The sequence below is a fragment of the Schistocerca gregaria genome, chromosome 3 (assembly GCF_023897955.1).
Source record: "Schistocerca gregaria isolate iqSchGreg1 chromosome 3, iqSchGreg1.2, whole genome shotgun sequence".
In the NCBI taxonomy this organism is placed as follows: Eukaryota; Metazoa; Arthropoda; class Insecta; order Orthoptera; family Acrididae; genus Schistocerca; species Schistocerca gregaria.
In genome coordinates, this window is record NC_064922.1 from 346,347,532 (window position 1) to 346,372,589 (window position 25,058).

The following is a 25,058-nucleotide window of genomic DNA, read 5'->3' on the forward strand; positions in this document are numbered from 1 at the left end:
TGATACCCAGTAGCACGTTATCTTGCATTAATGATTGCCTGTATTCGCCGTGGCATACTATCCACAAGTTCATCAAAGCACTGTTGGTCCACATTATCCTACTCCTCAACAGAGATTCGGCCTAGATCCTTCAGAGTGGATGATGGATCACGTCGTCCATAAACAGCCCTTTCCTATCCATCCCAGGCCAGTTCGATAGGGTTCATGTCTGGAGAACATGCTGGCCACTTTAGTCGACCGATGTCGTTATCCTGAAGGAAGTCATTCACAAGATGTGTACGATGGGGGTGCGAATTGTCGTGCATGAAGGCGAATGCCTCGTCAATATGATGCCGATATGGTTGCACTACCGGTCGGAGGATGGCATTCACGGATCGTACAGCCGTTACGGCGCCTTCAAAAATGGTTCAAATGGCTCTGAGCACTATGGGACTCAACGTCTGAGGTCATCAGTCCCCTAGAACTTAGAACTACTTAAACCTAACTTACCTAAGGACATCACACACATCCATGCCCGAGGCAGGATTCGAACCTGCGACCGTAACAGTCACGCGGTTCCGGACTGAAGTCCCTAGAACCGCACGGCCACCTCGGTTGGCAGGGCGCCTTCCCTGACCACCAGCAGCTTACATCGGCCCCACATAATGCCACCTTAAAACAGCAGGGAACCTCCACCTTGCTGCACTCGCTGGATAGTGTGCCTAAGGTGTTAAGCGTGACCGGGTTGCCTCCAAACACGTCTCCGACGATTGTCTGTTTGAAGGCATATGCAACACTCATGGGTGAAGAGAAGGTGATGCCAATCTGCCAATCCTGAGCAGTCCATTCGGCATGTTATTGGGCCCATCTGTACCGCACTGCATGGTGTCGTGGTTGCAAAGATGGACCTCGCAATGGACGTCGGGAGTGAATATGTGCATCATGCAGCGTGTTGCGCGCAATTTGAGTCGTAACACAACGTCCTGTGGCTGCATGAAAAGCATTTTTCAACATGGTGGCGATGCTGTCAGTGTTCCTCCGAGCCATATTTCGCAGGTAACGGTCATCGACTGCAGTAGTAGACCTTGGGCGGCCTGAGTGAGGCATGTCGTCGACAGTTCCTGTCTCTCTGTATCTCCTCCATGTCCGGACAACATCACTTTGGTTCACTCCGAGACGCCTGGATCTTCCCTTGTTGAGAGCCCTTCCTAGTACAAAGTAAGAACGCGGACACGATCGAACCGCGGTATTGACCGTCTAGGCCTGGTTGAAGTACAGACAACCTGAGCCGTGTACCTCCTTCCTAGTGGAATGACTGTAACTGATTTCCTGTCGGACCCTCTCCGTCTAATAGGCGCTGCTCATGCATGGTTGTTTACATCTTTGAGCGGGTTAGGGACATCTGTAAACACTCAAAGGTACTGTGCCTCTGATACAATATCCACAGTCAACGTCTATCTTCAGGAGTTCTGGGAACCGGGGTGATTCGAAACTTTTTTTTGGTATATATATCCACCAACATATTTTCTATACTGTCCTCGGTGTTTTTCGGGATGGCGTGCTTAAATGAAATCATCTCAGTTTACAACCCCCATAACTTCAAATAAAACACTCTAGCCTTCGATTGTTACATCAGATACTGTCATCATGAGCAAAATCCACTAAGTGCCGCGTAGGTATGGTGCGTTAGCAGCGTCTGGAACCTTTCAGAGAAGACTGAAGTACGTATGGGAAACCGGGTAGGGCATACATAACATAGTAGCCCAAGCCCATCATGTGACCAGTGACGTCATTGAGAATTTTGAGGAGGAAGTTCTCAACTCGGCGGCCTTGCTTCTTGCTTCGTACAGTAAGTTAAAGACATCTACCTGGTATGCCCTCATGGTGTAAATGCGCTGCAGCAGTAAGTCGATCTCATCAGTGGTGTCCGTCCTAAATTTAATTTACCATCGCCATGGGCTACTGGATGTTTTAGCTCAGCGGACTACAGGAGGTCTTTTGTGTATAGGAAACCAACGCACACTGACCGTTACTTAAATGCACTATCCCTTATACAAAGAAGTTATCAGGGATAGACTGGTCAAGCGGCAGAGACTTTCTCTGTCGACGACCATCTACAGTCCGACTTGCAGCATTTGAGGCGCCCGTTCAGAGAAAGTGGTACTGGCGAGGGAGACGTTGCAAACGCTTTCATGTGCCAGTGACAATGGACGCCTCGTGAATCGACAGAGGAGGCCAAATTTCTTCCGTTTTGAGGACTAAAGACCAGCAAGAGGGGACGCGTGTTGGAGAGACATGGGCTGACGCCACTGTTCGCGCCCGCCTCCATCATTCGAAATACGTTCCATTGAGTTGAAGGAAACGTAGGTCCTCGAGGTCCCGAGGTCTTTGGTGACCACTACGAACTACTTGCACTGTTCCTGGTTCGTGTTGAGCACAAACGACATATTAAACAAAGAGAGCCTGAAAAATTGGCTGTAGCTGAACATTGCTTGGAAAACGGAGAGAACTTACAATTGCAAAAGGCGAGAATCTTGGCATATACGTCATCATTTTGTGATTCCATTGTAAAGGTAGCAGCTGAGATTAGAATAAACCGCAAAAATGTTAACTGGGACCGAGTGTATACACTTACAAGGTCATGTGGGTGGACTTAGGGTACTGAGCAAAAACAACAGCAAATGCTTGGTGCTTGTAGGGAGGCGGCAGCTATCAGTTTCAGACATGCCGCCGGCCACTCGCGCCACCAGACGTCACTAGCCCCACGTGATTTGAGCTACTCAAGTCGTCGTCTCGTGGATGCGCTAATTCAGTCCTACTTGGAATTTTCCACACGTTGTTGTCGGATCTCTATTATGGATCACTGTGCCAGTCCTGGTGGTCGGTGGTATCTCACTCCTGGTGACGATGCCAGAGACAATTATCGGAAGATCCAGTGTTTTATTTGAAGTGACGCGATTGCAAACTAAAAAGATCTTATTCAGGGACGCCACCAAGAAAGACTCCGAGGGCATTACGGAAAAGATGTTGTATAAGTATATGGCAAAGAACTAATGTATGGGATGTAGCTGTTGGTCAGATGAGAAGGAATGCAGTAAGGCAAGAAAAGAATGGATACGAGCCTTGATTTAAAGTGGAAGTGACAGTGTGGGTTATGTAAGATAGGAAAGGTATATCACGGCGATAATTTCATGGCTTTGGAGGAAAGAATAATGCCACAATGCCATACATTGCGCGAAATGTTATCTAGCAATTTTAAGAACCATCATCGATAGAATTAGCAATTACGAATAACCAACAACTCTCTACACGACTATCTCACGGATATAGTACACATAAAAAAGAGCAATTAACTGCAGGCACGAACTCTTTCCACGGTCACTCAGGGTATGTGAAGGAAAAACTTTAATAGGGACCTCATAAAAATTGCTACTTGGATGGTGCTGCACAGTGATCTGTAGAGTATAGATGTAGATATTGTCAAAAGTGCAACAAATAAATTAATTGTCGGAATTTTAACAGCAAACCTGTGTGTGACACACAATCTCCTCTTGCAATTTCTGCCACTGGAGTTTAGTGACAATACAAGAGATGGGATCGCGCTTACGGAACGAACCCCTGACGAAATGTATTACCCTTTCTTAGCTCTTCTGTATCTGCTCTTCCTATCCTCGTGATGGCGTCAGACTGACAAATTATGCTACAGAATTAGTCGAACGAGAGTCTTGTGTGGGTTATTTATCCCTTAGGATTCCCCCAATGAATCTCAATCTGGTATATGTCTTCCCTACAACTAATTTGCTGCGCTTCTTCCACTTTAAATCCCTTCACCTGCATACTACTACATTCAGTGACGGACAAAAAACGCAACACCAAAAAATTATTAATGTAGAGTAATGAAATTTCGGGAATAAATTTGTCTAGGTAACATATTTATGTGAGTAACATTGCAAGACCATAGGTTAATGAATGCGCGAGGTATGTCATTGAAAATTTGAGATGCTGGTACATTAATAAACGGTGTAGCCGCCAGAATGTTCAATAAAAGCATGCAAATGTGCGCTTAATCGGCTAATACAGAGACGTTTAACGCTGTTTATGGATGAGGCTGGAGTTGTCCTCCACTGATGTACCATATGTTCTCTATTGGAGACCAATCTGGTGATCGAGTAGCCCAAGACAACATGCCGACACTTTGAGAGCATGTTGGATTACAATAGCGATATGTGGGCGAGCGCTGTTCTGTTGGAATGTTGTTTATGAATGATAGCTCAACAGGTAGAATCACCACACTGACGTACAAATTGCACCCCAAAACGTAACTTCAGGTGTACGTCCAGTGTGTCTAGCACACAGACAGGTTGCAGACCCTCAACTGGCCTCCTTCTAACCAACACAGTGTCGTCACCGGCACCGAGGCAGAAACAGATTTCATCAGGAAACTTAACAAACCTCCACCCTGTCATCTAATGAGCTCTCTATTCAAACCGCTGAAGCCACAACTGGCGGTGGTTTGGGGCCAGTGAACGCACGCTACAGGGCGTCTGGGTCGGTGCTGTCCTGGAAGTAATTGATTTGTAACAATTGATTGTGTCACAGTGGTCCCTACCGCTGCTAAAATTGATGTTACAGATGCAGTACGATGCGTTAGAACTGTACGCCAAATATGATTGTCTTCCCTATCGTCCCGTCCAGATGCCGAGCTTCTTGCGACCATACATTCTCGTGAGCCCCACTGCCAGCAGTCATGTACAGTGGCTGCATTCCTGCCAAGTTATTCTGTAATATCGCTTGAGGAACATCCACCTTCCCGTAGCTCTGCTACACGGCCTCGTTCAAGCGCAGTGGGGTGTTGGTAATGGCATCTTTTTCGCCTCAAAGATATTCTTTACAAACACCCACTCACCACGTCCAATCTCAAAAGAAAAAAAAGAGATTACCACTGTTACAGCATGTATTTAAAGCAAACCTGATTTGCATCCTCGGCTGGTCCCGGCGGAGGTTCGAGTCCTCCCTCGGGCATGGGTGTGTGTGTTTGCCCTTAGGATAGTCTAGGTTAGGTAGTGTGTAAGCTTGGGGACTGATGAAAAATGGCTCTGAGCACTATGGGCCTTAACAGCTGTGGTCATCAGTCCTCTAGAACTTAGAACTACTGAAACCTAACTAACCTAAGGACATCACACACATCCATGCCCGAGGCAGGATTCGAACCTGCGTCCGTAGCAGTCGCACGGTTCCTGACTGCGCGCCTAGAACCGCGAGACCACCGCGGCCGGCGGGGGGGGGGGGGGGGGGGGGGGGGGGGGGGGACTGATGACCTTAGCAGTTAAGTCCCATAAGATTTCACACACATTTGATCATTTTCATCATCTTAGTGGCGCTACCACCGCCACTCGTATGTGACTGGGGGATATTGGAATAGAAATCATCTTTCAGATGTATGAACACGCCTACCCCCTTTCGTTTATGTCGTAAAACTCCTTGTTGGTGTTGCGATTTTTTTCCGTCACTGTATCTTACGATAGTATGAGGTGGAGTACTTCATTAAGTAAAAGTACTTATACTTATGACCTCTTACTCCACCCGGAGCGATATTTACTACGTACCTGCTTGTTTCTCAGATGATGCTGACACTATAGCATATTACATCATCTAGTGAATTGACTATGAGGTTACACAGACTCGTTTAAGTTTCATTTCCCTTCTACATGGTACAGGAAACCTAACTGTTAGGTAGTTACTCCTAAATAGTAAACCAGTGACCTATCGTAATCCACGTCTGACATTTAAAAAGTAGTTTTCTACATTTTCAAATCAATCGAAGGCCCTGTCCGTAAGATCGAAAAATTTTGGCGAAGGATCAGCCCTATAGATTGCCCATCCTTCAGCGTCAGACTGCCGTTCTAAGAACTCTCGGTCTTCTACGAAGCGAGCGATAAGGACTCCGTGCACGCAGGAAATGCAAAAGAGCCGACTGAAGCATACGTACAGGCATTCTAATCATATTTACGAACAACAGTTATCATATTTAAAAGTTAAATGTGATTTCAAATATTGCTATTTACACTTCAGTTCATTAATAGAATTTAAATCATTCATTAATATGCTTTACATTTTGATAAAAAGGTTTAGTTACTGAAATTTCTTCAGCTTCTTCGCACAGAAACAGCTTACGATTTACCTCATGTTCAGTTACACTGCAGGTAGTCGAGTTTACAAGCTTTTCATGTTAGCACTGGCTTTTTTAAAAGCAAGAAAGTTAATTCGGTTCAATAATAAGAGGGAAGGTATTTGCATTTTGCATATTACACAAGATTACTGCACTCTGGCGGTTGGGCTTAGGTCTACACTAAGTATAAGCTTCAGGCAGAGCCGCAAATGCATTCAAATGAGCTTGTTGCGAACAAACTGGAAGAGGGCGCCTTTTTTTTTTTTTGCCAACGCAATGCAGGCAGATACTTAGATGTACGAGAACGCTATGCGGACTATGTAGAATAATTTTAGTACCTTAGGTTAACAAAAGAAAGTTTGCTACAAGCCATGAGTTTAAACACTATAGTTATGATACGACCATGTAAATAAACATATATTTATACTAATTAATATACTTTGAATAATGATAAGCAAGGTATTGTATGCAAACCTTTTTAAAAGGCTTGCATACAATCATGTGTTACGGTCGTTCAGTCCTGGAGGGGGGAGGGTGTTGTTACTGCTTTTAATACCGTTCACCTCCGGCCAATCGTCAGTCGCTCACTTGTATGGGGGTTGTGTGCGAATTGCATTGCGTGAGTGTATTTCTGACACAAACCGTAAAGAAAAACTTTCATACACCTCATGTACGCGATAAATCGACTGCGCCAATCTGCATTGATGGCGTATTTTTAATGGATTATTGCGTCACATATTTGTAATATGAAACAGCATAATGCATTCGGCTAGATACAGTGTTCTAACCATTTTCTGGAGTTGATCCTTGACATTTTGGTCTCATCTTTCGATTTAATAATGTCCCAGACAATTGCAGAAACTTGTTGGAACTAATTCAGTGTAGCCAGGATGACGTGTTGTTTTGAAACTTACCGATAGGTCAAAAATGTCTTTCTGACTGGTGTTCGAAACCGGTACATGGATTACTCGTGGAATCCTGTTACCGGCAAAGTTATTTAGGCATGATTTAAGACACAGTATCACACCTTCACCTCTGGCAACAAGTTTCAAAACAGCACATACTCCTATGCAGAGTGAAACTTTAATCCTGGAAACAATCCCCTAAACTGTGGCTATGCCACTGCTTCGCAACATCCTTCATTTCATGAATGCAGGTCCAGCAAGATAACCAGGAGAACTTCTGTGAAGTTTGAAAAGTAGTAGGCACTCGCAGAAATGAAGTTATGAGGGTGGGTAGTGAATCGTGCTTGAATAGTTCAGTCGGCGGGGTCACTGTCTGCGAAAGGCGAGGTTCTGCATTCGTGTCTCGGTCCTGTAAACTGTTTGACACTGCCAGGAATTTTCAACACAGCAGACACTCACTGTAGGAGGAAATATTAATTCTGTAAACAACCTAAGCCGCATCTTAGTCACAATTAATCGATGACACTCATGTTTGTTAATCATTCATATCTCATTTTTATTATTTTCCTTCAAAAGCCAGCTCTTGCACTGGAGCGATAATTACCTTTTTGCCATGTTCTAGAAATTTTTCCTCTCTCTGTTTTTAATTGGACACCAAGTTTGCTCTGGAGCGATAATTACCTTTTTGCCATGTTCTAGAAAATTTTCCTTTCTCTGTTTTTAATTGGACACCAAGTAAATGATAAATATAAGATTAAGAGAACGATATGTAAATTTTTTTTGTAATTGCTACAGAAAGAAACGAATAGAGCAAAGATGTGTAAAAATATGAATTCACGAGGAAAAGTAAACGCTTCCAATGTTGTGTTGTAGCAGACATGCTGTTTCCTATGGCTGGTCAAGAAAGGGCCGGTTTTTTTCCTACACCTTGTCAGTTCCGTCCATTGTACTCCGGTCCGTCAATAACTCCCATCTTGAAAACGAAAAAGCATATGCAGTAATCTAACAATGCGCAGTTTTAGTCGTACGGATATGTTTAGGTACATTGGTTGTAACATGTATTATTTGTAGCTTACCAGAGGTGAAGACAGATTGCACTTTGTGTTAGGGACCGATACTCCTCATATAGTATTGGACTTCTCTCTTTAACATTAGGAACTTTGCATGATAAAGCTTTTGTCAATTCCGAAGTTGCTTTGAATACCACAGTGTTTTAGTACACATGATGTTGGCGAACTTACTGATAGAAGCAACGCTCGACACTCTTTATCTCTCTCAGCTTTGAGGTGGTACCGTAATTTCCTCATTCATTCCACAGACGTGGCCTTAATATTGATCAGTTCTTCTGAATCAGCTCTATGGCATCTGCCTTCAACCATTGCTTCCGGATTATACCGTTCCTTAATTAGATTTCACTGCACGATTTGCATTTTTTTATAATTTTAAATTTTTGTGATCGTATCTTATGATTTACATATTATCTTGCAGTCAGCTCACATTATGAACCACAGCATGCTTGTGTACTAATGGTACGTATGTCTTGTTACGTTACTAAGCCATGTTTAGTCAGCTTATTCGCTCAGGCGGAGAGCAAATCAGAATTTCGCTTTTTACAACCTTTTGACACTTAACGTAAGCAAGCAAGCACGTGCTACATCCGTGGAGGTAAGTGGCGACCTCTGTATAATTAGTATATGGATGACACATTGACATACGGCTTGTTGTACATACGTTATAACGGGAAAATAGGAGCCGTAATTTTGGGACATCTCTAACTTCGTCACGACACGATCTCGAACAATTTGAAATATTTTTAACTTCAAAGTGACAGGATCAAACAAGAACGGACATTAGAATTTTTAGCGTCACACCTCTCGCGCTACGTCAGAGGAAAACACTGGTATTCCACCTGCAGCAAAATGGTCCAGTAAAATACTGTAGCAGTGGTGTGTTTATCCGCATGGGATCGCAAAGACTATTGAAGTATTACCACTTTTATTAAAGTATTAGGAGCATCGGAATTTTAACAATTGATCTCCAGATCGGTTTCAAGGAGGAAAAACAGATCACTTAAGTGAGGAACTTATTTAATATACAACTCACAAAATCAAACAAACCTGACACTGTTAAGAAATGACTCCAATCTAGGAGATAAGTTGCATCCAGTTATTGGAAGAACTAAATGTAATACGTGGGACACAGCTGTAAAATAACTGATCGTAGTGTGATTGGAAAACATGAACCATTAGTTTACGCATTCCATTACGGGATTTATAAGGCTCTGAATCGTATGGCGCCATTACTTCTTTTGACTTGTGTAAGTTGCTTAGATCCTGAACTGAAAGGTTCTTTTGTAGGTATGGTAGGTATTCTATCATTTTTTTGTGCTTGCGTCTGAGAGGCGATGACTTACTCTTTCAATATTTCAGTAATGAACTTTACAGTCATCTTCAAAGAGAATCGGTGACTTAGTTCCGACTGGCCAAGCGTGAATATTTATGCGCTGAAATTTTAAAGCTAACAAGCGGCTTTACCATTTCAGCCCTTAATTGGCACACTTGGACAATCGGAAATACGTCATCGATCTGTAGCGACGTAGGAATGGTGTACATATCGAGCATACTACCGATTGTTCTCTGTACACGCATAAAAAATACACTTTAACTTACACGAGGCTTCCGTATTTTGTCTGGGACGCATTTTCCCTGAATTAGATTACAAATAGTCCCTACTCCCCTGTTTTGATCCAAGGCTCCCGGGAGGTATCCCTTGGTTGTATGGAAAATGCTGGGAATGGAAACCCCTCTCAAATATTTCCAATTGATACTCCTTCGGCCCCATTGATTTTAAACTGGAAAGTTCCGGAGTCTGTATGGGTCAGTAATTGGAGAGCCCACGCCACTTAGAAACAAACACTCGGAACTTGGTCTCAGGGAGGCCTACAATGCTGCTGAAAGGTTCACAGCCCAAATATAAGGAGAGCGAGTTTACCATCCGGATGCACGCTCAAAAAATTATTGAGTATTTTGACCAGAAAACTTTAAGCATATGTATAATTGGTATGTTTGAATTTGTATCAAACTTAATAGGCTAATGTTTCTGAGTGCCCTGTCTCTTTCTCTCTCTCTCTTCAGTTTCTGCGATCCCAGACTGGAAACTAAAAACCTGTATTGACACAGTGCTCTCGATCCTTCTTGTGAGATAAAAATGTGTATAAGTTGAAAACACTGTGGTATTCAAACCAACATTTCAGTTGATGACAGCCTCATAGGAATGCAATGTTTAAAGACACAAGAAGTGAGTAAGTAATGAACGCTTTCACAGCCAGTGTTCACTTTAGTTGAAACATCCGGGCTGAGAGGTCTTGGACGACGTATGAAATTGTTCACTGACAATACGTCCCCAACTGCGGGAGACATCTTCAGCTCTCGATTTACGACGGGGATTCATAAAGTGTTGTTTATCACCTCGAAAAGATGACGTTGCGTAATTATTTTTTTGTTTGCAATCGTGGTACACACAGAAATCGAGGCGCCACTGTGCAGTAGCACGTCGCTACGTGAGTGAAAAGAAAATGGTGCGAACTATTGGTGAAAGAAAGATGATTTGCTCCATTTTCTTTTGTTTTTCTGTTACTCCCTGGCTGCTCTATCGTCGTGCTACAGAAATGTGGCACGGTGATTTTAGTGTGTACTAGGAGAACAAACAAGAATTTAATTGCGTAGCTTTAGTGTTTCGATGTTATGAATGCGACTTTATGACCAACCCTTGTATCTTTGAAGATGACTTCATTGGTGGGGATGAAAAGACAGTGAGTAGTTTTCCACAGGGTGTTGAAAGTTTTTGTAACGAACTTCTAGGGATGATAGCTCATTTCATGGGGAAGAACTTTTGTTAGAGCCAAAACCTTCGCTGACCCTACCGACTGACACTATGCGTTGTTTAAGCCCCTGAGATGTGGCAGTGCGTAGGCACTGTGCGGCGTTCGTATGCAATGTGCTTTGACTGTAAGCCAGTCATCTGGTCCATGTGAAAAGTAGTATGTCGAGCTTCTAATACACGGTGCAACGGATATAAGAGGAGGCATTTCTACTGTTGACGGAGAAACATTCATTTGCAGTTCAATAATTATGGCTATTGGTTAACACCTCCAAGTACATGCCGCACGAGCAAGCCTTTAATGCTTATTTTTCTCTGGCCAGCAGGTCAGGTGTTGAAATGTGGACATGTCGATGTAAAACTATTAGCCTATAGTGACAAGTGTAATCCGCTGATGGTGCAGTTACGACCGTGCAGAAAAGAACATCAGGTCGCAAACTTTGTGCTGTGTTTGTGGAAAGACGGTGTGACGCAGGAAGAAAACAACCAACGTATTGATGTGTGTGCATATTAAGGTACCATAAATAAAAATGTCTGCACTTAACAACCTGTCACACCCTATATATCTTTATCCACTTAGAGACATTAGTGCTTAATGTGAGAATAGGGACTACCATCAGCTGTATATTGGAACGACGATAGTGAAAATGTGTGTCGGCCGGGACTCAAAACCAGATTTCCCGCCTATTGCGAGAGGTCGCCTTACCATTTTTTTTTTTTTTTTAAATCTTAATTCGTTCGGTATTGTACGTTGCGTTTGTTCGTGGCGGATGTCCCATGACACCCGTTAAAGTTCACCATTTATCAATTTGCGAAGTTTTCTTTTTATTACAGAGGGCAGCTAAGCCTCTGACCGAACACTCTGAGTTACCGTTCAGGCAGATATTTTGGTACAAAGCAGTGTTAGAACATAGGACCTTCGACATGGCAGTTTCTTTATCTCATTTTGTTCTTTATTGTTCGCTGAATTTGTTCGAGGCGGACGTCCGATGACACACGTTCAGGTTCTTGGTTGATCCGTTTACAGAGGGTAACTATCCCGCTGACCGAACACGCTGAGCTACCGTGCCGGCTACCATTAGGGTTCCCGAGACGGCTCACAGCCAGACCCAAATTTTCATATGTCGTCAACCATGGGCCTGCAACCTGTACTCGCACATCCATTATGCGCATTGCCATACAGGGCAGGCATTTTACTGGAAAGTCGCTTGCCTGGTATCGGTGAATTAACGCGATACTGCAGTGCTTGTATTATTCCGAATTCTGAAGGAGGATACATTGCAGTGACTACAGCCGTCATTGGTCTGGCAGTGAGTCATGCTCGGATAGCCTAAGGCGAAGGCGACCGACCGTCCTAAGTGGGAAATCCGAGTTCGAGTCTCGGTCCCTCACAGATTTTCACTGTCGTCATTTCATCATACAGTTGATGGTAGTCCATATTCGCAATTGCGAATATATTTCATGTGTTTCATGTTATGCAAGCGTGTCTGAAGGAACTTTTTATCGTAATTGGGAATAATACACGGACTGCAACACACCGGGTGATCAAAAAGTCAATACAAATTTGAAAACTGAATAAATCACGGAATAATGTAGATAGAGAGGTCCAAATTGACACACATGCTTGAAATGACATGGGGTTTTATTAGAACCAAAAAAATACAAACGCTCAAAAATGTCCGACAGATGGTACTTCATCTAATCAGAATAGCAATAATTAGCATAAAAAAGTAAGACAAAGCAAACATGATGTTCTTTACAGGAAATGGTGAATATGTCCACCATAATTCCTCAACAATAGCTGTAGTCGAGGAATAAAGTTGTGAACAGCTATGTAAAACATGTACGGAGTTACAGTGAGGCATTGGCGTCGGATGTTGTCTTTCTGCATCCCTAGAGATGTCGGTCGATCACGATACACTTGCCACTTCAGGTAACCCCAAAGCCAATAATCGCACGGACTGAGGTCTGGGGACCTGGGAGGCCAAGAATGACGAAAGTGACGGCTGAGCACACGATCATCACCAAACGACGCGCGTAAGAGATCTTTCACGCGTCTAGCAATATGGGGTGGTTCCAATAAAACGCCATGTCATTCCAAGCATGTGTGTAAATTTTTACCTCTCTATCTACATTATTCCGTGGCTTATTAAGTTTTCAAATTTATACTGACTTTTTGATCATCCGGTAGTATTAATGCTTAAGGTTTTGTTGTTGTATATCACTCTAATTTAGTTGGGTAGGTGGTATGAAGATGTAGCACATCTGGTTAGCAGTACCTGCTTTTTGGTGAAATTACTTTATCCAAGCGCAGGCGAATTCAGTAAAAAGACGCCTAGTGTCCTGCTAAGGGTCAGAGAACATTTCAGCTTTAACAGAACTACCCATGATTTTATCTGTCATCCTTAGAAGCTTGTTGCAAGGACTTAGAAACACGTTGTATGTTGTCCACGCCTCTCAGCCCGGAAGTTTTAACTGCAGGAACATGAGCAGGTGTCAATGCTGAAGCCGGCAACTTAGACTGCTAGGCGGGAGCAGGTCGCAGGACGCGCCTGCAGAACTTACCGAGGTTCTCCGAGGACGCGTTGAGCTCGGCAAAGCCGCGGGTCCCGCTGGCTGCGGCGCCGGCGCCACCTGCGGCCGCCCCCGCCGCCGCCCCCGCGCCGCTGCCGCCCCCGCCGCCACCGGTCTTGGCCAGCGACGGGGAGTGCAGCGAGGAGCTCTTGTGGCGGCGGATGGTGGGCAGCCGCGACACGAACGACGCGTTGTGCTTGAAGCTGGAAGAGACGCGACTGAATCTCAGCGTCAGACACCGCTCCGCTGCCGCCGGCGGGCCGGGGTCTCATGCACGGGGGCGGACAAGCAGAGCGCGGGGAGAGGCAAGCACGCGGCCACACACAGCAAGCACGGCGCGGCATGCGCTACGGGGATCCCACCCTCCGAGTAAAACAACTGTGCGACTTGTCGGGGCGAGCCGCATCTCGTCTGCACCTCTCTCTCTCGGCTTGCACCGAGGTCCTAAGACACTGGACTCGCACTCCTGGGGACGGCGGTTCAGATCCCGGCCCGGCAATTCTGATACACACTACTCTATGTACAAACTGCAAAAACCCACACTTAACACACAATCGGACGGTGGCAAAGCGGGAAAGGGCTAAATGTGGTGGTTTGGGACACCACTGACTATAGCACGCTATCTGGCCACTTGCGTATTGAGGGAAATCTGAACAGCAGCCGCTACATCGAGCAAGTTCTAGAGCTTGTGGCATTGTCCCTCCATCAGGTTGCTCCACATGCAATGTTTTATCAGGACAACGCCCGGCTACACGTGGCGAGGAGTGCGCAAGACTTCTTCGAGCTACGACTGATATTGTTGCTTCGCATGTCTGGCAGATGGTCGCTCGGTACTTTGTTCGTTCTGATCCTTCGGCAACCCTTGTAGATTTTTGAGGCCGCGCATTCAAATCACGTGGCAATGTGTTTTTCCAGTAGCATCTTTCATTCCATGCCACCCCGCCTACAGGCTCTGTATGCAGCGCGTGGCGGCTTCACAAAGTACTAAATTCTCGTAGTCAAAGTGCATGTGCAGTTTTTTTTTAATTCTAATCGTTTACGTCTCGTCATGTCACTAATCTGCGGAATAAATTTCATTGTAATCACATTTCTCACTCTTCGCGCTGCAATTTCCAAAAACAGTAGTGTAGGGTTGTCGTGGTATTCCAAAACCACGCAAAGCGGGTACTTGGATGGTTCCGTTCAAAGAGCACGGCCGTGCCTTTCTAATAACCTTGTTAGTTTCTGGCATCACATCTCTCTGTGTTACCTGTTGCGTAGGTAAGGTACATGGACGCAGTCAAAGTGAATGTGCAGTTTTTTAATTCTAATCGTTTACGTCTCGTCATGTCACTAATCTGCGGAATAAATTTCATTGTAAACACATTTCTTACTATTCGTGCTGCAATTTCCAAAAAGCAGTAGTGTAGGGTTTTCGTGGTGTTCCAGAACCACGCAAAGCGAGTATTTGGATGGTTCCGTTCAAAGAGCACGGCCCTGCCTTTCTAATAACCTTGTTAGTTTGTGGCATCACATCTCTTTGTGTTACCTGTTGCGTAGGTATGGTACATGGACGCAGTTGCAGGGTGCTCTATTTAGTCATACAAGAAGGTCGAAACACTTCATCAGAAGATATACGAGAATGACCCGGTAACGTTCTAAATTGTACGGAAAGTGGTGCGGAAAAAAATTTGCCGTATTTCACATGCAAGGTGACGTGGAAGGGAGATGGTAAACTAAATATGTGGATTGTTCTATTATTTTTTGCACAAAATTGGTGATGAGAGTTTCCACTCTTTCGATGTTAGATACTTGTTGTATTTAAAGGCATAAACTGCTGTATACAGAATGTTGATAACTAGTAGAAGTTCCTTGTAAGCTGGGGGGGGGGGGAGATGCTTTTCTAGCATGCTTAACTTCTGAGCTGTCAACAAGTAGTATATTATTTAATATTTCTTAGAACAGCGCCTCAGTATTAACTTGATAGCTGCCCTTCGATACTTATTTACACTGGCAAATCTTTGGCTGCTTCTCAGTAACAGACTGTTAAATACACGTATCTGGTAGATGAGGTAGCTAAGCCGCACCTCCATTTTACACGAAGGCTATTGAAAATGGAATTTCTTTCAAAATATTTTCAACGTATTAAAAGTTTATAGCATAGTCATTGCAGCCTGAATTCATCTTTTGTTTTTTATACAATCAAGAACAAAAGTTATACTGCATTAACGACTATTTTCATTTTGCTCTGTAGCCAGCTCGCTGCTGATATACGGGAATGTTTAAATGTCAATAGTTCCATCTTCTTGTATGCAGTGCGAAAGTTTCAGTACAAAATAGCAGATACTGTTCATAATATGTTAACATATTCACAGTTTGATGTAATGAGCGTACATTCAGTGGTGGAATGAACAAGGTCCAGATTTTGCAGACCTTTCTGGAGGTAGTTCGATAGAGGTAATTCGCGATAGTTAGAGTTACATTCTCGTCGGCAGGCCTGTTATTTAGCTGTGTATACACTATTTCTGAGGCTGCAGCTGCTGCCTTCAGTAGTAATCTTCATTTAACTACAAAGGGGACAACAGCCTTCTGCAACCACACACTCTGTTCCTATTTGAACTGCGTGAATAACCGGGCGTACATATGATTCTGCCCACGAGATGGCAATACTGCTCCGCTACTGCCGTTTGTCGATGTTATTTTAACCGGACTGTAGGAGGACGTACATAGTCTCAAGTACAGCAACAAGCACCAGATACATCAACTTACTAGCAACTCCACCATACAGTTAGGGCACTACTCCAATACCCATGACTGGAAACGAAGCTGTAGATTACATACGATACTGTCGATGTAAACAGGCTTGTACTTAATAGTCGCCATATACGCTAAATGTAAAGAGTTTGACCCTTATGAAACACTTATTTCGCTTCTACTGCTCCCAGTAAGGAGTTGATGTTGCTTCTCGGATGGAAAGTTATAACTGCATAACAGTATTATTACGGAACACGGAAAACAGTAATTTAGTATTTAAACTTCCTGCGAACAGTTTGCAATCCCACAAAAAGTTACTAATTCTTGGAAAATTTGGGCCCATCAGCATGACAAATACACTTTTTCTTACTTTTTACCTCTCCAAAGATTTAATAAAATTACTATCTGGATTACAGTAGTTTTCGAGAGTAGTTTATTAGTGGAAATGAGTCAACGGAGTCAACGTTTCTTTGCTCTGAAACGACGTAGCCGTTCTACTAGGATAATGAGTAACTCTGTCATTCAGCACTCACAGTTGAGTGTTTTTTGTTTTCAGTACTATTTGTGCGCAACAAACACACTGATATTAATTTCATAATCTATTGTTCTTCATAGTTGCCCACTTCTAAGAGCTTTTAAATAGCAGAATACGTGCTACATTAACAGCTTCTATTATAAACAACTGTTTACAGAGACAGGAAACTAAATCTACGTAACAAAATACGTAAGCTGCAAGTATCTAAGTCTACAATATATTAAAAAAAGGCAAACGTGTAACGATTATTCTACAATCTCACAAGGAAACAAGTCGAATACTTCCACAAATACACTACTTTCAATTACAACACTCAAATACCTTGAAAAATGTGTGGTAAATTTCAACACACCGGTGTGGAAATGTGTCTTTCGTTCCAGAGCAAGTCCTAACATTGGTCTAGTATCGAATTTTATCTTTTTCAGTGAGACTATGTTTCCTGTTATGCTGTCAGTCACGTTGATCATAAATGCATCGAAATTCCTGTAAGGCATTAAAATTTTTGATAACATTATCCTTAGTAGCTAGTACACAAAACAATGTCCTTGCGAGGAATAAGAGGAATTGTACTATTGAAAAGTCAAAGAACCACAGAACACGATTAATCTGTTTCGTAAAACGATTCCATAAGGCACTTATTCTGTGCCACGAAACATACATCCAAATATAATTGTCAGCTGAAGAAATTTAAGCTAATATCTGTTTGGCCAGCCAGTACTCTCGTAGTCTACAGAATATTTACTAGGTCTACGTATGTGATTATTGCTAAAGTGCTGCCAGCCCACAATGTGCTTTAATCTGTCAGAAATATCGCACTGTGGCTTTGCATTGTTTTGATAGCTATATCTTTATTAAAAATCTGCGGTCGTTTCCAGTCCACACACTTTTAGAATGAATCCGTATCACTCTTGAGAAGTATGTTCGCTTGTCTGCCTGTGTTAACGTATGGGTTACATAGTCATATACAGTTTGCATCACATACACTATGATCGCCTGAATTTTCAGGTTTTCCTGGCGAAACGTCTTCACTTTGCTGTTTTATTAACAGGTTTGTGCAGTGACTCCAGTGAGTCAATTAAGCCTGTACTAGGGAAAGCTCGAATTATAATTATCATATATGTTGTGTCTGTTCTTTCGGACATGTCGAAAAGAGCATACACCATTTCGATCCTGCCACCACTATGAATCGAGACACAAAGGAAATAGAGACGTTGGCTGCCAGTGGGCTTTTGGTTTATGATAATGGGCCAAGTTGAAGGTTTCTGCTGGGCCGGTATTTGAACCCAAGTCTCCTGCTTACTACGCAGATGCGCTGACCGGTACTCCATCCAGACACAGATCACCACAACTGCTACCCTAGCACCCCTCCCATTAGACCCAATTTGAGTCTGACTGGAGGCATGCTATGGCAGTCCATGCGGCGGCGAAGACAACTGTATCCACGTGGCATAGTGATCAGTGCATCTACCTCGTGAGAAAGAGACCCGGGTTCAAATCCCACTCCAGCACGAATTTTAAACTTGCTACTCTGCTATAAATGAACGCCCACTGGCAGCTAACGTCATTAATTCCTTTGAGTCTTTATAATTATTACCGCGAAAAAATGAAGTATGGTAATAATTTTGTCTGTCTGCAGGTACATGTCTGCAGTCCCAGTACACCGAACCCCAGCGCCAAAGTGCCATAGCACGTCTCTAGAGGTGCCAAAAGGATTAGGTTCAGCTCATCTCCATTATTCAATGATCTATGCCTTTTAGTTTTGTCTATAAAAGTGCTGCAGTATTGCGGAGCGGGGATATCAATGCGCAACAGGACGGCGACATTGCATCTGCACACGAATTTATTACGTAATTCCATTTTCTCGAAGTGATAATTAAAAGCTGTAGCTATCTCTCGTACGTGTCATTAGGAGTGGCAATTGCAGTGAAACCAGCCATAGTTTTGAGCATGACCTTGGTTGTCCTGCTGTACCTAAAGATGATGTGGAGATTGGTACCGTAAAGTCAACGACAGTCTAATGACAGTTGATAATAATAGATGATTTTTAACAAAACACATATAACCCACTACTTTGCCGCCCGCGGTGGTCTCCCGGTTCTAGGCGCGCAGTCCGGCACCGTGCGACTGCTACGGTCGCAGGTTCGAATCCTGCCTCGGGCATGGATGTGTGTGATGTCCTTAGGTTAGTTAGGTTTAAGTAGTTCTAAGTTATAGGGGACTGATGATCACAGCAGTTGAGTCCCATAGTGCTCAGAGCCACTTGAGCCATTTGAACCCACTACTTTCGCACTGTCCTACTTTTTCCTTCCATTTACACATTTTCTGTAGAATGGCCGAAGCAGCAGCTTAATGTCCCTAGAACTTCTAATATTGAATAAACACGTTTTCATTGGTTACTGTTCCAGTTTGTATACCAATGTTGTTCTCCATGTCACTGTAATATCCGGTGTTTCTAATTGTCAGAGTTTATTTCCCCTTACGTTTCTGTTCTATCATATCATATCATCTTTATCTCGTAACTATGAAATGTGGCTACACACTGTGTAAGCTGTCGGGCGAAATAACATGAACACTCATAGGTATTAACTTACGACTACCTTATTGCATACAGAACAGACTGCATCCTTTGGGACACCTAAACGTGTGCCTATGAGATTATACACTGAGGTGACAAAAGTCATGGGACAGCGATATTCACGTATACAGATGGCAACAGTATGGCGTATACAAGCTATGAAAGGGCAGTGCATTGGCGGAGCCGCCATTTGTACCCAAATGATTCACATGAAAAGGTTTACGAAGTGATTATGGCCGCACGACGAAAATTAAAACGCTTTGAACTCGGAATGGCAGATGCAGCTAGACGCATGGGACATTACTGTTTGGAAATCGTTAGTGAATTCAATATTCCGAGATCCACTGTGTCAACAGAGTGTCGGGAATTCCAAATCTCAGACATTACCTCTCACCACGGACAACGCAGTGGCCGATGATCTTCACTTAACAAGAGCAGCGGAGTTTGCTTAGAGTTTTCAGTGCTAACAGCCAAACAGCACTGCACCGCAGTAATAAATGTGAGACGTATGACGAACGTTTCCGTTAAGAGCGCGAGGCGAAATTTCGCCTTAATGGGCTGTGGCAGCAGACGACAGACGCCAGTGCGTACGACACCGCCTGCAGCGCCTTCCCTGGCCTCGTCACCATAACGGTTGTTGGTCAGCCGAGTCCCGATTCCAGTCATTAATAGTTGATGAGAGGGTTCGAGCGTGGCGCAGACCCCTCGAAGCCATGGACCCTAGTTGTCAATAAGGCACGGTGCAAGCTGGTGATGGCTTCATAATGGTGTGAGCTGTGCTTACATGGAATGGACTGGGTCATGTGGTCCTATTGAATCGATCATTGGTTGGAAATGGTTACGTTCGGCTACTTGGAAATCATTTTCAGCCATCCACGGACTTCGTGTTACCATGACAATGTGTCATGTCGCCGGGCCACAGTAGTTTGCAATTGGTTTGATGAACATTCTGGACAAGTCGAGCGAATGATTTGGCCACCTAGACCGCCCAACATGAATCCCATCGACATTTTTGGGCATAATCGAGATGTCAGTTCGCGCACAAAATTCTGATCGGGGAACACATTCGCAATTATGGACGACTACATAGTCAGTAAGGCTCAATATTTCTATAGGGAAATTCCAACGACTTGTTGAGTCCATGCCACGTCGAATTGCCGCTCTATGCCGGGAAAAGGAGGTCCGGTACGATATTAGGAGGCATCCCGTGACTTTTGTCACATCAGTGTATATTATTGGAGCGATTTTGTTGTAGACTTTAGTGTGAAGACTGGTCTGATACAACTCCGGACACTAGTGTATCCTGAGCAAGCCTCTTCATATCTGAGTAGATACTGCAAGCTATATCCATTTTAACCTGCTTACAGTAGTCGAGACATGGTTTCCCTTTGTAACATATAGCCACAGTTCCTACTTTGCCAGATGACTATTCTTTGATGCTTCAGGATGTGTTTTATCAACCTATACTTTCTTTTAGTTGAGTTGCGCCATAAATTTCTTTTCTCGATATCGCGATTCAGTACCTCATGATTACTTATTCGATCTCCCCCTCAATTCTTCAGTATTCTTATATAGCACCACATTTCGAAAGCTTTTAGCCTCTTCTCCTCTGAACTGCTTACCGCCCATGTTTCACTACCATACAGGGCTACCAATCAGCATCAGGAAACACTCCATAACTCTTAATCAGATATTAACAAAACAGATATTAACAAAATACCTCGTTTTAAGAAATGCTTTTCTTGCTGTTACCATACTTTATTTTTTATCCTCTCTACCTCTGTCATCATCAGTTATTTTGCTTCTCAAATAAAAAACCTCCTCTGCTACTATTACCACTCTAATTTCCTAAACTAATTCCCTCGGCATCGTATAATTTACCTCGAATATATTCCATCACTTTTATATTACTTCAGCTGATGTTCATCTTATAATGTCTTTTAAATATATTATCCATTTCGTTCAGCTTCTCTTCCAAGTCCTTTGCTGTCCCTAGTATAAACACAATGTTACTGGCAAACATCAAAGTTTTATTTCTTCTCGCCAAACTTTAACCTCTTTCCTAAGTTTCTCCTTGGTTTCCTTTACTGCTTCCTGAATATGCTGATTGAATACCGTTGAGGATACCTCCCTGGATTGAGGATATAATCCTATTTTAATTTCTTCTCAACTACTGTTTCCCTTTCATGTCCTTGGACCTATATAACTTCAGTCTGGTGTTTGTGCAAGTTGTGAATAACACTTCTCTCCCTGTACTTTGTCCCTGATACCTTTAGAATGTCAAGGCGTACCAGTAGTCCGTAGGGTTAGTACTGCTTTGCTAGTGCCTACATTTCTCTGGAACCCAAACTTATCTTTTCCGATACCGGCGTTTACCAGTTTTTCCGTTCTTCTGTAAGCAATCCGAGTATTTTGCGGCCATTAGTTGGATTGTAGTCATATGTATCAGCATTTGCTTTATTTCTAATTGCAATCATTACACTTTTCTTCAAGTCTGGGGATATTTTTCCTGTTCAAACATATACTTTGCACAGGGGCTGGAATTGTGTGACACATGACTGGATCTCCCAAGGCTCTCAATAACTCTGCGGGAATGCCGTCAACTCCAGATGTCTTGTACATCTTTCAGAGCTCTGACACATTCTTCTCACACTATCATTTCTCCCATATCACCTTCGTTTACCTCCTCTTCCCATTTTATAGTATTGTCTTCATGTTCATTTCTAGTACACACCAATTCTGTATTTATGTCCAACTTTCATCTCCACCTTCTTTACTTAGCATAGGTTGTACATCTGAGCTCTTGATATTCGTATGGATGCTTCTTTTGTTCTAAATATGTTGTTAGTTTTCGTATAGGAAGTATGTAGGGTTCCACTAGTCATGCACATTTCTATATCACTGCAATTGTTCTCTAGCCATTGCTGCTGACACAGCAAATGTTACTCTTCGTTTAGTGATATGACAACGCCAATGTATTGTGGATCAGCTAGAAGCTAGTCTCGTAAAAATAGGACGATTCAGCTCGGTGTTCATATTATTCAGTCCAGCCCTTATACACTTATTGTCCGAAGGTCATGGGAAGGCACTGTGTCACGAGTCGGGCTGTTGAACAAAATGCTGTGCTTTTACATCCATACAGGCTTGGTAGACATAATTAACGACTCTCATCCCGCCTTCAAAGTCGCTTAACTCGCGACTTGTGGCACTTTTTCTGCAAACCAGTGTATAACAGACCGCATAGACATCGTGTCTGCTCTCGCGCGGTGCGGATCATGAAGCTGCAACATTCGGGGTTCATATGTGGCACAGCTGCAAATGGGACAACCGTTCCCTGACTTTTGACTATTCTGTTTACGTCTCTTGTACTTCCAGGCCGACTGCTTAGCGCAGTTATTAGTGTTTGACGTGTAACTCTTGTATGTCTGCCCGTTAACGCGACATCACTATGCATGCCAAAAACTGCCAACCATGTAGTGTATTATTGTAGTTTTAGTATTTGACTCCCTACTGAATTTATTCTCAGAAGATATATTTGAAGCCCCTTTTAACGGTAAATCCATGGATGTTGACTATTTAAGCTAGTTATACCAGGAAAAGTAGCAAGCACTTGTTTTAATGAAGCCAAAATCTTCAAGGGAGCATTGATATTTCTCAGAAAACGTTTTCCTTCGACGCTCTATTTGATCTTTGAACAGCTACTATTCCTTCCTTGGGGACCGCAGTCATAATCTACTTTTTGAAAGAAATTGCCGCCATTTGACATTTTTTATTTCGCACCATCGGTATTCGACTTTGGAGCCATTATCAAGTGCAACAGTCATTAAATATCCGACATGACTAAATGAGTCGTCGGAATCTTACAATGCATATGTGATCATATACACAAGTCGTCGCATTATAAGATATGAGTGGGAACTAAAAATAGATATTGCAGCAGACGAGTTGTAGCCTCCGACGGCACCATATCTTTCAGATGTGTCGGATATTTCATAAATTTTTCACCTTTGCACTTGATAATGGCTATAAAGCCGAAATATCGATAGTCTGAAACAAACGAATAATAAAATACTTATAATCAAATGGCAATAATTTCATTGAAGGAAAACTGTTATTCTGTTGATGCCTTAGCCTCGGAAGTGTTGATGTTAACTTTTTCTCACGTTATTGAAGCTACGTCTCAATCGGACTGTCGTTATAATCTGATTTCCCAGGTAGCAAAGAAACACAGGCCTATAGTAGGCCTTCACTACACTTCCTTTGTTTACAGATTTGTTTAAAAGAGTTTTTATTTCACAGGGTTATACACTTATGAAATATAAGTCTCTCTCTAGCATGGGCGGTTAAATTGGCAGTAAATAGCCTCCATACACATGGCGAGCACCGCAAGACGAAACACTGCTTTTACTTTCCGAATGGTTCCAGATATCGAAACTAGGCATTCGGCGAAACATAGTACGCAGACCAGCTAGTACTTATTTTGACATTGTTAGTACTGTTAGCTGTAGTATCAAGAGGGATACTGAAGTGACTATGTATTATTACACATTTTTAATGGAACGTTATACTTTTTTATGGCTTACGGTAGCGCGAGAAAAGTTGAGTGATGTACTAAAACGCTTATTAATGTTGTGTGAAAAGTTGTCTTAAAAGTGTGCGGATATTTTGACGCAATTCAGTAGAATTTCGCGTAAGATGTATAGGCGTAGTTTTCCAAGTGATATTTTACGAAAGCTTCCCTAATACTTTAAACACTTGGGGTCTTCGAGCAAAGACAGGACAGATAATCATCTCACCATTGCAGACATGAATACATGCAGAATCGAATACAGATGGCCGTTTACACCGCGGATCTGGTGTATTTCTAATCAGGACGGAACGGCGATATTTCTCCTTCAGACAGCTAAGCAGCCAAGAACTGAAGCACATCGATACTTGGGAAACCACTCGACGAAAATGCAGCTGCTTCCACAAAAAGTGGGTTTGCTGAAATATGGCGACATACATATTAAAAAAAATCTAAGCCACTCCAAATACGCTAAATATCAGAATGAAGTTTCATTTACAAATATTCTGAGCCTGTGTCTCTATCGTATGAAGGGGGTATATAAACTGTGTAACAAAATTAAAGGATAACTTTTTCGAAATTCCTTAATTTTCTCCCACCCCGACGCTGAAGTTATAATTTTGGTTCAGAGGTGCATAAAGCCTTCCTCGTAACGATGACAAAGCATGGAGTCCTTCGAAGTCTCCCTTTGGCCCGATGACGCTCGTGACGACACGTCCAAAAGAAATAGGCCAGAGCTCAGAATTGCATTTGAGGTGTAAAGTGGGTTAATGCTGTCACCTTGATACCACATTTCAGTAAATTTCACCCAACGCTACTACGAACGTGTCACACCATGGGAATGTCGTCACACCTCCCCTTACCCAAATCTCACCCATTCTCTTGATGCTTCTGGGATGGAAGAAACAAGCGTGATTCCAAGCATTGAAATCACGCGGTTTTCTGCGGGTGGTTAGAGAGAAACATTTCGAACCGACTGACGTTTAGAATCGACACGAAAATGCCGCCAGAGATGTCACAAAGATCGTAAATGAAATTACCCCCTCCCTTGTAGAGCTCATTTTCACCCATTTCATCGTAAAAAACGACAATTTGCAGGCCAATGTGCAATTGACAAGCTTTGACACTGTTGCACCCCACTG

General features: G+C 43.0%; 1 protein-coding gene across 1 annotated transcript in view; it reads right to left on the reverse strand.

Annotated features, from left to right (window-relative positions):
- Positions 1 to 25,058, reverse strand: part of LOC126354187 (potassium voltage-gated channel subfamily KQT member 4) — a 969,743-nt gene that overhangs the window by 236,273 nt on the left and 708,412 nt on the right. The window contains exon 8 of the mRNA XM_050003638.1: positions 13,498 to 13,709. Within this exon, the coding sequence (XP_049859595.1) occupies positions 13,498 to 13,709 (212 nt within the window). The remainder of the gene's footprint in view (positions 1 to 13,497; positions 13,710 to 25,058) is intronic.